The 12,650-nt window shown below is 49.0% G+C and overlaps 1 protein-coding gene across 7 annotated transcripts in view; it reads left to right on the top strand.

Annotated features, from left to right (window-relative positions):
- ARHGEF10 (Rho guanine nucleotide exchange factor 10) overlaps nucleotides 1–12,650 on the top strand; it is a 90,417-nt gene that overhangs the window by 23,030 nt on the left and 54,737 nt on the right. For 6 of the 7 annotated variants that reach the window (XM_084758878.1, XM_084758876.1, XM_084758874.1 and 3 more), the window contains exons 6-11: nucleotides 399–475; nucleotides 2,479–2,535; nucleotides 5,397–5,560; nucleotides 7,653–7,769; nucleotides 10,120–10,234; nucleotides 11,750–11,856. In XM_084758878.1, coding sequence (XP_084615004.1) covers nucleotides 399–475; nucleotides 2,479–2,535; nucleotides 5,397–5,560; nucleotides 7,653–7,769; nucleotides 10,120–10,234; nucleotides 11,750–11,856 — 637 coding nt within the window. The remainder of the gene's footprint in view (nucleotides 1–398; nucleotides 476–2,478; nucleotides 2,536–5,396; nucleotides 5,561–7,652; nucleotides 7,770–10,119; nucleotides 10,235–11,749; nucleotides 11,857–12,650) is intronic. The other variant, XM_084758879.1, reaches the window with a different exon arrangement.

Here is a 12,650-nt window from a genome sequence, read left to right on the forward strand (position 1 = left end):
TGTGGGAAGTGTCACAGTAGCTTCATAATGTGTAGGACAGAATCCCAGTTTTTGTCGGCCCGAGCCTATTGCCCTGTGGATGTGGAAAGCCCTGTGGCTTGTGTGCCTTCCACCTGCCGGCTTGTGCCAGAGGAAGAGCAGGCTGAGGCCTTTCACAGTCAGGTGGCATCATGTGTGACATTCAGGTTGTACAGAGATGACACATGTGACACTGCTGTGTGTGTGTGTGATGGCCGATAGAGTTATGTGTCAACTTGAACTTGGGATTCTTGCACTTGTGTCTGGGAAGATCTACACAGACACACTAGTGTGTACACATACTTGTACCACAGGGCACTCAGCCTTCCGTGACTGGCATGTTTCTCCATGCTCTCAGTTTATAATGTCTTTATTTCCAGTGGCGATCAAGGCAGCCAAGAAGGCAGTGCCCTGGCCCGGTGGGCAGCTGACCCTGCCAACACAGCGTGGATGGAAAGTAAGTACCACTGACCCAGGGGCTTGGATCCCCCACCTACAGGTCCTCGCAGAAGATGGCAGTGGGTTTCCTTTCCTGACTGGAAGCTTTAGCATGCTCAAGTACTAACAAAAGCTCATGGATCGGACTTTGTCTGGGACTCTTAAAGTGGCCTTTTGCTTTGCATCGAGGCGATCACAGCTGGGCAGCCCGGCCAGCACTTGCCCCTTCTGTTTCTTCCTGGTACTGACTGGCTTCCCTGTATGATGGGGAGCTAGTGCTCTGACCTGCCGCCCGTGGTCAGCTATTGTCTACTGACGCATGGGAGAAGCTTCTTACTTGGGTCGCCACCGGACCGTCTTTGTCTGGGATGGTGCTGGGGAGGGGCATTACTTGGGGACAACCCTCAGGGACAATGCTTAGGGGAGTGGAGACAACACTGGGACAATGCTTGAGGGCTGTAGCGCACAGGACTTGGGTTCCACAGTTGTTTTAAGAAGCTGAGATGATTTTAGGCAGTCACTTGTGTGTGTGTGTTTTTTTTGTTGTTGTTGTTTTTTTTTTAAGGAAGTAAAGGTTATGCCTTTTATTACCCAGAAGCTCCTTATTTCTCTGTGACTGTTTCATATAATTGGCCTAAAGGTCAAACACCTTTGCTGCCTCTAACTGTTCAGGTATCTTCAGGAAAGCTTTGTTTTGGTTTTAACTGTGACTAACAGGTCCTAGGGTGATTGTGATGGCAATTTGGAGGCGGCTGATTGTGAACCATCTCAAGAACCCATCAATGTCTTGTTTCTCTCTGTCTCTCTCCTCTTCTTCCCCCTCAACCCAAAAAATTAACTGCTTCTTAGCAGCCCTAGGGCTTATCCCCTGCAGCCCTGTCTTGGGGGATGAAATCTTCCGTGGCCACAGCTGTTCCGGTGTTAGTGGTGTGCTAGCCAGCTGCCACCGCCACCGCCGCTTCTGAAGTGCAGTTCCCTGCCTTGTTCTCCACGGTGATGCACAGCCACGCCACATGTGGGGGACAGTTCATATACCCTCTGTCTCTCTGCCTTGACTTTGAATATGGTGGCACGCTGTGGTTGGGTGTTCTTCCACGAAAGAGTAGCAGGTACTTTGGAAAACTAGCTTCAAAAGCCTTTTTCCGAAGCACATTTCCACGTGAGGCTTATAAACACTTCACATCAAATCAGTTCCAATGTTATTGGTGACCCAGCGTGATCATCTTATATGGTGTGTGGCGTTTTAATACAACCTTACACACACACACACACACACACACACACACACACACACACACACACACACACACCTGTTAAGAAAGCCTAGTTACAGAGCTCAGAACTCATGTTCCGGTGATACAGGGAAGAAAACTGCCACTGGCAATGGTGACTTCTCACCTCCAGGGTGTCAGTATTACAGGCAGAACCATCTGTGCGGTTCAGTGGATCCCCACGTGTGTGCATGAATGGGGCCTTTCACTCCTAAGACTTGTGTGCCAACTTTGTAATTCTGGTGCATCAGGACATTCGAACCCTACAGGCTTAGACCTGTTCAAAGGAGCTGTGGAGAGATACGCTGTGGAACAGAGTTGTAGAATAAATGGACCCGGAAACTGCAAACTCCCCACCTTGGTCATATTTCACGTCTTTCCTGTTGAGAGCCAAAGCTCTCACTCAATGTGGCACTTCTTGCTGAGTCTCAGTCAGCTGCCTTCTAGACATTTATAACATCAAGAGAGGCTGGCCTTAGGACATTTACATTACACTGGTCAGGTTCTGGCCGTTTGGTTTTTGTTGTTGTTGTTTGGTTGGTTGGTTTTTGGTTTTTCGAGACAGGGTTTCTCTGTGTAGCCTTGGCTGTCCTGGACTTGCTTTGTAGACCAGGCTGAACTCACAGCAATAGCAATCTGCGTGCATCTGCCTCTGCCTCTGCCTCTCGAGTGCTGGGATTAAAGGCATGTGCCACCATGCCTGGCTCAGTTCTGGCTGGTTTTTTAAAACATATTTTCCATTATATTGCAGACCCAGAGGAAGCAATTTACGATGACGTTCCAAGAGAAAACTCTGACTCTGAACCAGGTTTGATCTTGTCTGGACCAGAATTTTAGGTCTAGTTTAACAGTCTTTCGTTCTGAGTGCTGCTGCTTGTGTGCGTGCAGTCCCCCGGGTCCAGCATGCGTGTTTTCTGTCTTCATGTGCTCAGTGCTTGTTTCGTATGGGATGCGTGAAGACTGGTGTGCTTGCTCACGACACTTGGTGCACAGAGACCGAAAGATGTGGAACACAGGAGCAAAGCTGTAGGAAACTCGGAGGCTAAGATATCCCAGCATGCATCTAAGAAGCAATATAAGTGGGGAAGTACAGAGAGTCAGGGTAAGGCTTTCCAGACCTGAAGGCAATCCTACATCATCAGACCGTAGACATATAAACCTAAGTGGGCTCACTGAGCACTGACCTAGAACTTGGCAGATGTATATGAAACCGCTGAGCACCGGATCCCCGTGACAGTCTTAGAGCAGCAGGAGAACCAGATGAGCCACAGAGAGCTATAGGGAAAGATGGCAGACCCCTGCGTAGCTGGGAGAGGGAGGCAGCTCCTGCAGCTCCCACATTCAGACAAGCACGATGTTCTTAATACGCCACGGCAGCCAGAGGCGTGGGTGTGCCCTCACAGACTGGAGAAACAGGGCTGTACCCCAGGGAAGGGATGCAGAAGGAGGCAACAGGCAGCGGGAGAGCAGCGAGCATGGCAGCTGGCAGGCCTGTGGTGAGCCACGAGGCATCCGGCAAAGCAGCCGGCAGTGCTAGTCGGTTTGCTGGTGGCCGCGGTCACTGTGGTGAGGAGCCAGGGCCCTCTACGCTGGCAGGGTGTATTTCAGGCAGAAGTTGCTTGGTTTCCTTGTTGCTTTTTGTGGTTTGTGGTTTTGTTCGGCTATGAAAATGTGTATATGATGGGCAGCATGAGAGCATAGAAATACATTATTTGACTTCTAAACTAATGAGCAAAACCGATCTAGTTGAAAGCAAGGGATTATGAATTAAGAAGAAAATGACAAACAGCATGAGGAAAGATTGCAGAGTGAATCCAAACATTGACATTAGAGTAAATATAAATTCGACCCAACTGCCCGTAAACTGGCTGTGAGTTTAACATGAGGGACATGTAAGCACGTAAGCACACATGTGGAAAAGAAATAGGATGGTCACCCAAATGTAGCCGTGTTACTCATAGCCTGTAGGTGTTACGCTAGCTGGCATTATTAGCCATTGAAACTACTACACAGTAGGATTCCTGCTCCATGGCATTGTTAGAGGCACAGAATGGCCTCACATGAGGCACTCCACAAGCACACAGAGAGTTCTGAGGTATGTCTGGAAACAAGTTCCCTGTGTAACTGAAGTGATATTTCCACAAAGCCCTTGCCGCTGCTGATGGGTGCTGGCTACAGAGTCAATGCCCGTGGAGTGCTAGCATGACTGGCTGAAAGCCAGCTTTGAAGACCAGAGTTTCTAAGTACATTTAATACTTCAAAATTATGACCTGTGCTTCGCATCAAGTATTAGCAAATGCCAAAAGTAGTATGCAAAAGTCATTTGATGAGCAGTCTGTCTTAGTTATGGTTTCTATTACTGTGATAAAAACACCATGACCCAAAGCAACTTGGGGAGGTCCGCTCCCATCACTGAGGAGTGATGGGGCAGGAACCTCAGGAGTGCTGCTTACTGACTTGCTCTGCATGGCTTGCTTAGCCTGCTTTCTTATAGCACCCACAACCACAAGCCCAGGGTGACACCACACACAGTGAGATGGGCCCTCCCACATCAACTGCCAATCAAAAGATGTCACAAGCTTGCCTACAAGCCAATCTGGAGGGGGCATTTTCTCACTGAGGCTCCCTCTTCCCAGATGACTCTAGCTGTGTCAAGCTGACATTAGATTACTACACAGTCCAATAAAATTGATAAAAAATAATATGAACATAACTTCTTAAAGGATATAATAATACAAATTATTGAGTCTGGTGGTGTCCTAGCTACTGTAGAGGCTGAGGCAGGGGGATTGGAGTTCTAGGGCATCCTGAGCTACAGAGAGAGTACAAGTCCTTCCCAACTTACAGAATGAGTTTAAGGCAACTAGTATGACCCAACAATCGTGAAGAAAAAGGGCTAGGACTAGATAGTGCAGTGGCCAAGTACCGGTGTAGCATGTGCAAGGCCCTAGATTTAATTGCCAACTTGACAATAAATGAATGAATGAATGCATGAACGAACGAATGAATGAATGACAAATATTTAGAAATTGAAGACCACTTTATAAAAATAGTTATACTATTGTCTTTAAACTGTCAAAGATGAAACCAGATGGAAAAATCACAGCATAATTTGCCTTTAGTAATCTTAAAAACCTTTGGGATAGATTTAAAGAACAATACAGTTATTGAGACAATAGCCTGTGCTCAAAATTTATTGAAAAGTAGTGAAATTTAGCCCATTTCTTTGGAGGAGAATACCAGAGGGTGGCAGAAAGGATACGAGAGCTATTTATCACCCCTTCGGTCCTCCGTGTATCACCTGTCACCTCTGTATCACCTTTCTATCTGCTTGTCGCGTATCCATCTAATCTTTGCATGTTCCACATACACAGAAAGCCCTCCCTCTGTGGGACGTTCACAGTGGCTAGCATATGACTTAACATATTGTCATGTTATTTGCCATCATCATGCTGGGTCCCTAGGATGCCAGAATCACACACAGGCCATTTTCAGATTCCAACCACTGCCCACATGGAGGAGGTCCCGAGCGCCAGTGCCCTTGGCAGAGTTGCCGTTGTTCCTGAACAGTGCTGGACGGCCTCCATCTGGACTGTAGGTGAACAGTCCCTCGGCAAGCTCATGACCTCAGAGTGAACTTAACATCCTCACCTTGGTCTGTGCACTCAGATGAAATGATCTATGACGATGTGGAGAATGGAGACGAAGGTGGAAACAGCTCCCTGGAGTACGGGTGGAGTTCCAGTGAGTTCGAAAGCTATGAGGAGCAAAGCGACTCGGAGTGCAAGAATGGGATTCCCAGGTCCTTCCTGCGTGGCAGCCATAAAAAGCAAGTACGTGCTTGGTCTGTATGATGGACAAGTGTCCTTCTGCTTGCCCAGGAACAGGACTGGAAAATGTGTTTGGAGTCACACACTTGCCCGGTTATTTCTCTGATCGGTAGTTTGGAGAGCACAGGGTACCAGCGACATAGTCTCTTAGCCCTAAGCACAGAAGGACCCACCCCTGTTACACCCCCCGGTAAGTCACCCCTGCAGTCCTGAACAGACTCATCACTCATCCTCTAAGAAGTCGGTAAGAGCCAAATGTGTTGACACAAGTGTAACCCCAGCACTTGGGAGGTTGAAGTTGGAGGATTGCCAGGAGTGTATGGTTTCAGGATAGCCAGGGCTGCCGAGAAAGATGCCTTCTCAAAAAGGAAGAGAAATATCAATGGGCGCCAAAGTGGTGCAGAGTCTGGGCAGTTGGTTCTTCTCCTCGCGCACAGAGTGGGCTGACCGGGGCCCTTGAGGCAAGACAGGCCCAACTCGGCTTTGCTCCCACACTGCCCTGCCAGCGGCCAGCTGCGTGAGAACTGGATGATGTGGAAACAGGGCTGAGAAGCAAGGCTGTGCAGTGAGGCTCCAGCCACCTGAATCATTTTCCCAGAGAGAGAGATTTTATTTTTTGGCTTCTTCTTACATTACAGTCCACGGAGGAACATGGAAGCCATTAGTGTAAATATTAGACCAAGGACAGGCCTGACCCTGACAACAGCTTGCTCTGTAGTGGGATTCTCTGTGGCTGGCAAGGTCATATACTCTTTGTTGCTGGGGTCCCCTATAACCATGTGTAGAAGGATTTATTGTCACTGCCTGTAACTTCTGTTGGTGGCATTTCCTGTGGCAGGTGTAAGGGTTGACGGTGTCCAGTCACAGTGGTGGCTGACAACTTCCTGTATGAGGTTGACAGGTTGACAGGCAGCCCACAGGAGGTCCTCATCTAAGACCTGGTGCCTGCCTTTGTAGCCGTTAATCATAACCTCCCTTACCTGCCTGCCTTCCCCTAGTGACTCCAGCAGCCAGAGGCTGTGATTGTGACCAACTTTTTGTGTCACCAGAGAACTGTCGTTTCCTCTAACTTATTTCAGCCCCAAGGGCGATAGCACCAGCTTGCAGCCAGGCTTTCTCCAGGAACATAGGAGTGCAGCTGGCACCTGTCCAGAGATAGAGCTGCACCTGCAGCCAGGGGAACTCATGAGGGTGCCCAGGAACCTGTGTTGTGACAAACACTTCAGGCCTTCCCCCTAGACTGACTCCAGAAGATGGCAGCGCCAATGGGCTACTCTCCTTGCCCTCATGGTGGACTCCCACTTTCTGTCAAGCCTCCACAAATGCCGGCGAGGACGGCAGGTGGCTCAGCAGCCTTCTGTTGCTAAAAGCACTAGAGATGCGAGTGCAAAACAGCCTATGAATGTAGAGTGGGAAGGAAGGGACACAGAGCCCACATCTGCTGCTTGGAAGATGGGGGTCCCCATAGGGTAGGCCTGTTCAGCACAGAAGCACAGGGAGAAGTGGCCATCCAGACTAAGGTGTCAGGTTTCCAAAACTACCAGAGTAAAACTGAGTTGTTGAAGTAGTATCAGATTTTTATTAAATATTATCTAAAATGCCCTTGGCCTGGTTGACATGAGACATTACCCGCTGGGGAGAAATGGCTGGCCGCGTGTGTTTGAGATGCTGGCGACCGTAAGAAGAGTGGTTCAGCACACGGGGCCAAGCCACCAGTCAGGGTGTCTTGTTACAGTGCAGACTGTCTTCCCCTTTGCAGCTGCACCTGAGCACAGTCTTGAGTTCCAGGTTCCTCCCTTTGTATGCTGACGCAGACAAGCATTAAGTGTATATTGCACAAGTGAATTCTTGTCTCCTGGAGCTACAGATGAATGACCTCACACCGATATCTCTGTATGTTTATTGGCTCCGCGCTTCCCCGGAGCATATGCAGCCCGCCAGTGGAAGGAGCACGTATCCTCACTCGTGTGTTTACCTCAGGTCAGCACAGCTGGCCGTGGCCTCCAGCCAGGAAGGCGCCACACCCTTCATGCAGGGTAGCCTGTGGGGAAACCCACAGAGCCTGTTCTGAAAGGCGTATCTCTTTGTGCTGCAGCTCTCTCATGACCTAACCCGCTTTAAGGCGCACTGTGAGGAAAAGATGAGAGGCTTGGTGGCCAGTACAGTGGGAGCCGTGGAGGCGCATCAGGCAAAACACAGGCAGGAGCGGAAGGTAGTGTGGCTCCTCCTTACCCTCTGTAGTGAGCACGTGGTCCAGAGCAGACCACGCTGTGCACACGCTCCACTCGGCGCCATGTGTGGCATGGCCAGAGCAGTGGCTCTCAGAGCGTGGCCCAGGGCTCCTAGGTCACCCGTCCATTTCCAGGGCCGTCACGAATGACTTCTGAACTTGTTCTCTCGCACAAGTGAAGGGAGGAGGTTTCTGGGAATGTGCGATATGTGACATCACAGCAGATGGACTGTGGGATCAGCAGTGGCTGGGAGGTTTCCCAAACATGCGAAACAAATACTGATTTTCTTTTGGAAAATAGAGTCATTTCTCATAATTATGTTATTTAATGTAAAATGCAATAGACTGAGTATCTTTTGAGTAAACATCAATATGTCATTTAACATTGTTACCAAATTTTAACTTGAATGCAGTTGTTCTAGGTTAGTAAATAGAACTGTGATATGCCAGGGCGCTCAGTGGTCTTTCAGAGCCGAGTGAAATAAAGCAAGTACCTCGCAAGCCCAAGGCCCTGGGCTTCGTTTCCAGCACTGCTCAAAACCACAGAAATGACTGTGAAGCCTAAGGGACTCCTAGGCCATAAGTTTGAGAACTGCTAGGTTTGCACATCTTAGTCCTTTGCGATGAGTTTTAAAAGGGCACTGTCAAGTAACCTTCACCGACCCTCCACCCTTCACTGCTGTGGGATCTAGTCACGTGCTAGACAGAACTTCACTAAAACTAGGTGTGCTTGGAGGCAGCTCTGGGCAGGCGGTGGCTCCGGCCTCCAGCATTTATACACTAGGCCTCCTGAGGATCCTCCTCCCCAGGGGTCACGTCACTGTTCGAGCAGCATCTGGTTGGTTTCCTGCAGGGCAGTGAAAAGACAGAGGCAGATCCGTGAGACAGCTGGGTAACTCCGGGGTTTCCCGGGAGCCAGGGGCTCTCTGCTAGATGGGGTAGCATGCCGCACAAAGCCAGCTTAGTCCAGCTTACCAATGGCTGGATGATGGTGAGTGACAGGCCCAAAGCAAGTGCCAGTGGCATGAGCGGAAAAAGTCCTGCATTCAGGCTGAGCCTTGGGTGAGTCTCCTTACCTTCTGGAACCTGGTCTTACCTGCCTAACATGGAAGTGTGCTTTGGGGTCTAGAAGGCCCTTTCTGCCCCTTGTCCTCTGATTGTTCTGATGTGGTCAATTGGGGCTGAGGTGCAGCTGCCCACGGTTGGACCAGGAGGAACGGGACCTTTGGCAGTACCCGTAATGAGCTACAAGAGCCAGCCATTGACATACTGACAGGTTAAAGTCACGTCTGGGGCTGAGGGTGCAGGTATTAGGATGGAGGGACAAGAGTCACTTTAAGAGTTGGGGTGCTGAGTTGGGAGTATAGACAAGAGGTTGATTATAGCTGTGTTGAATGGTTGAACAGAAAGCAGCAGTGTCAGCATTGGGATGTGAGGGGCTCCAGCATGGGCTGTCCCAAAGACAGACAGACAGGCTTCCTGTCCCCTGGGTGAGGTGGTCCAGAGCAGATAGCAGAGGGCATGCACTGCAGCCTTGGTTGCCATGGCAACTGAGGAGCGCTGAAGTAGGCTCACCAAGAGCTGGTGTGAGGGATGTTGGCTTGTTTCTCCATCAGCCTCCTGGGTTTTCTCTGAAAGGACATTCAGTGTCTGCTGCCAATACCTTCAACACTATCTATTTAAAGAGTAAGAAATGAGATGCTACTGTGTGCCAAGACCACCCTTGAGCACCTGCGGCTTAAATTTGAATGTTAAGTCACAGCTCTGGCTGGAGGAAACCAGGTCTAGTGACCTCAACCACACAGGCTGTCTTTCTGATTTATGTCCCTATGGAGGGATTGGCTGCCTTCCCACGGGTCTCTCTAGCCCTCACTCTTTCCCCTCTGAGTAACTGGTGTAGCTTTACCCGGGTTGTGTCAGGAAGGAATCCCATAGAGAACACAAAAGGCTTATTTGAAGCCTTGAGCGTGCAGTTACCCCTTCTCCCCTTGGATTGGGGCACACTATGTAGACTGCCTGCACTCTACAGAACAACTTGTATCTGGAAGAGATTGCAGTTTTAAAAAAATACAAACTTCGGTAGAAGGGAGGTTTTTGAATCCTGTAAAGGAAGGGCTCTTCTTTAACAACAGCAAAAACCAGAAAGGAAAACAACCAAACCAAAACAAAACAAAAGTATCCCAGAACCACAAACACACACACACAGACAAATGAAAAGCTCATTCCAGGTAGCACTCCGGCCCTGGCTACTTGACAGTATTCTTTTAAAGTGACAGCAGTGGCATCATGCGGGAGCGTAGCAGCTCCTTACTCCTTTGCTCCTGCCTTACAGATGCAAAAGCTCATGAAGGCAGCCAAGGAGGGGACCAAAGACGGGCTGGAGAAGACCAAAGCCGCAGTGAAGAGAGGCCGCTCCTTCATCAGGACCAAGTCTTTCATCTCTCAAGGTCTGGGAACCTGGGTCAGCTTTCCTTGTGAAGAGAAGGCGGTGTGGGACGTTCCTGTACTTCCCCTTAGCAGGGACACTTCTGCTGCACCCAGCTGACCCACGCCTGCCCCGCCCAAATGAAGGGCGCTTTGCTCTTACAGTCTTTCACATGGCTAGTTGCGGGGTAGTGAGACTCACTGGCAGAATATGTAAAGGGGGTGCACCCAATAAAATCAGAAAATTGGGGGAGTTCTTCCTTGTAAATAGCTGACTCTCCAGTGGACCCCTCTCACTAGAGGGTAGTTAGTGCCCTTCCCCTATTGCCCGCAGGGCCAGGGACCCTATCTGTGGATTCCTAGTCACTTCTCCCATCCCACATCAGACTAGCGCATGGCATACTGATGGTGCATGGGCTCTTCCAACTTTGCCACTCTGATTGGATTGGTGGTGTTTATAAAGAGGTGGCTGGCCATCTCTGCAGCCTGGTGAAGAAGACTGGCTGGCATCACAATGAGTTTTCCTAAATCTTGCTGAAGAACCTGTGCAGCCTGTATGGCCTATCTATATCTGGGGCACTGGAATGTTCCCATTAAGCCATCGGCACAGGGCCCTTTGGGTCACAGGAACTTCTTGGACCACCACATCTGGGATTTGAGATTCCAGATAGGGTCTGAAGGCTGGTGAGGCCTCCTGGGATGGGTGCAGCAAATCTTTGGTTTAGGATGGGATGGTTCTCTTGGCGGTGTAGGTAGGAAAGAGGTGCCATAGCTCAAAGATGTGTCCCTAAACAGGCCACATGTTTCCACTTCCCAGGCGGCCATATCACAGGCGTGGCCTGAGCAAGGGGTCTTGGTCCTAGATGTCTCTCAGTTACCTGGAAAGTTCTTTTAAAGCATCAAGTGCTCGGGTCCCTGCCATCCTGTCAGCCTTCGGGGTTTCTCTCGTATCCAGTGGCTCCTGTGCCTCCTGCTTCCAGACACAGCGCACATTCCTAGCTCTGTCTGGTTCTTAGAGGTGGATTCGGTTTTGGTTTCGACTTCCCTTCCTTGTGCTGGGGATGGAACACGGGGGCCTCACACTTGTTGACAAGTACTCCGCCTCTGAGCCATAGTCCCAGCTTTAGTTTAAACCTTCTAATTTTTGTGAAGTGGTGCTTTTCAGCCCCCAGTGTGAGAAGGACCGGAAGTCAAGAAGTAGGTCCCACCTGCTGCTCTTCTGTCTCAGGTTGTGGTGCTGTGTAACTAAAGTATCCTTATTGACCTTTCCACTTGGCTACCTAATATCTCTGACTGAGATTAAATCTCAAATACTGATGCTTTTTTTTTTTAACCATTGTGGAAGAATTTTTTTATTGGGTTTGTTAAAATTTCAACTTAATAACAGCCAGATGGAAAGTACGTATCTGGACTTGAAATGCTTATACAAAAGATGTATTTTAGTTTTAAACACTGCCTATTTTACTGTGCTATAATGTCATAAATAGAGGCTTTTAATGGGAAGCTCATGCATTTCCTCCCTACCCCATCTCCTCTAGATCAGAGGTATTGCTTTGAAGAGGACCAGAATTTGTTTATAGACGTTGAGTGTAAGCACCCGGAGGCTGTCCTGACCCCAATGCCTGAGGGTCTGTCTCAGCAGCAGGTAAGTGAACCACAGGGGCTCCCACTGAAAGACCTGCTGCTGTCACCAGGGCTTCCACGGTTTGCAAAAGGGCTGGTCTTAGCTCTGGCCTCAGCATAGGTCCTGAAATACCATAAACAACACCTCTATGTATAAGTGTGAGAAATGTGTGGCACTTAGTTTCTTTGTCACAAGTTATTCAGTCTAGTTCACACACACTGATATGATACTTTTATAGGCAGTGAGCCATGGTGGCCGTGCCTGTAATTCCAGCACTGGGGAAGTTGAGACAGGAGGATAGTTTGAGCTATACAGCAAGATGCTGTTTCAATAAAACAAAACCCTCAAAGTGGCAATGTATAGATGTGTGGAAAAGATGCACACATAGGTGCCTAAAATTAAGATTCAACAGCCAGTGCTGTTAACCACTGGAACATCTTTCCAGCCTCCAAGTAATAGACTTTTAATAGCTAATGAAGTTATCTAGAAATAATTAATTTCTTAACATCTGGTAGTAAGTACAGAGGGGAAAAGTCAGTGGTCTCAATTTGATTTTACTTGGTAAAATGAAAACACAGGAAACAAATCATAATTTAGTGCATGAGACTTCGAGGGAGTGAAAATTGCTTGGGTTGGATTTGAGGCCTTTTCCACGTGGATAGAAGGGTGGAAATTGTGCTCGATGACATGGCTGGATGTGTGAGCCGGTGGACTGGCGAGTGGTTGGATGGGTGGGTGGGGAAGTGGGCAGATGGATGGATGGTGAGTGGGTGGGTGGGATAACGGATGGATAACAAGTTAAAGGTGAGCCAGTG

This window comes from Acomys minous (genome assembly GCF_964271855.1).
Source record: "Acomys minous genome assembly, chromosome: 15".
In the NCBI taxonomy this organism is placed as follows: Eukaryota; Metazoa; Chordata; class Mammalia; order Rodentia; family Muridae; genus Acomys; species Acomys minous.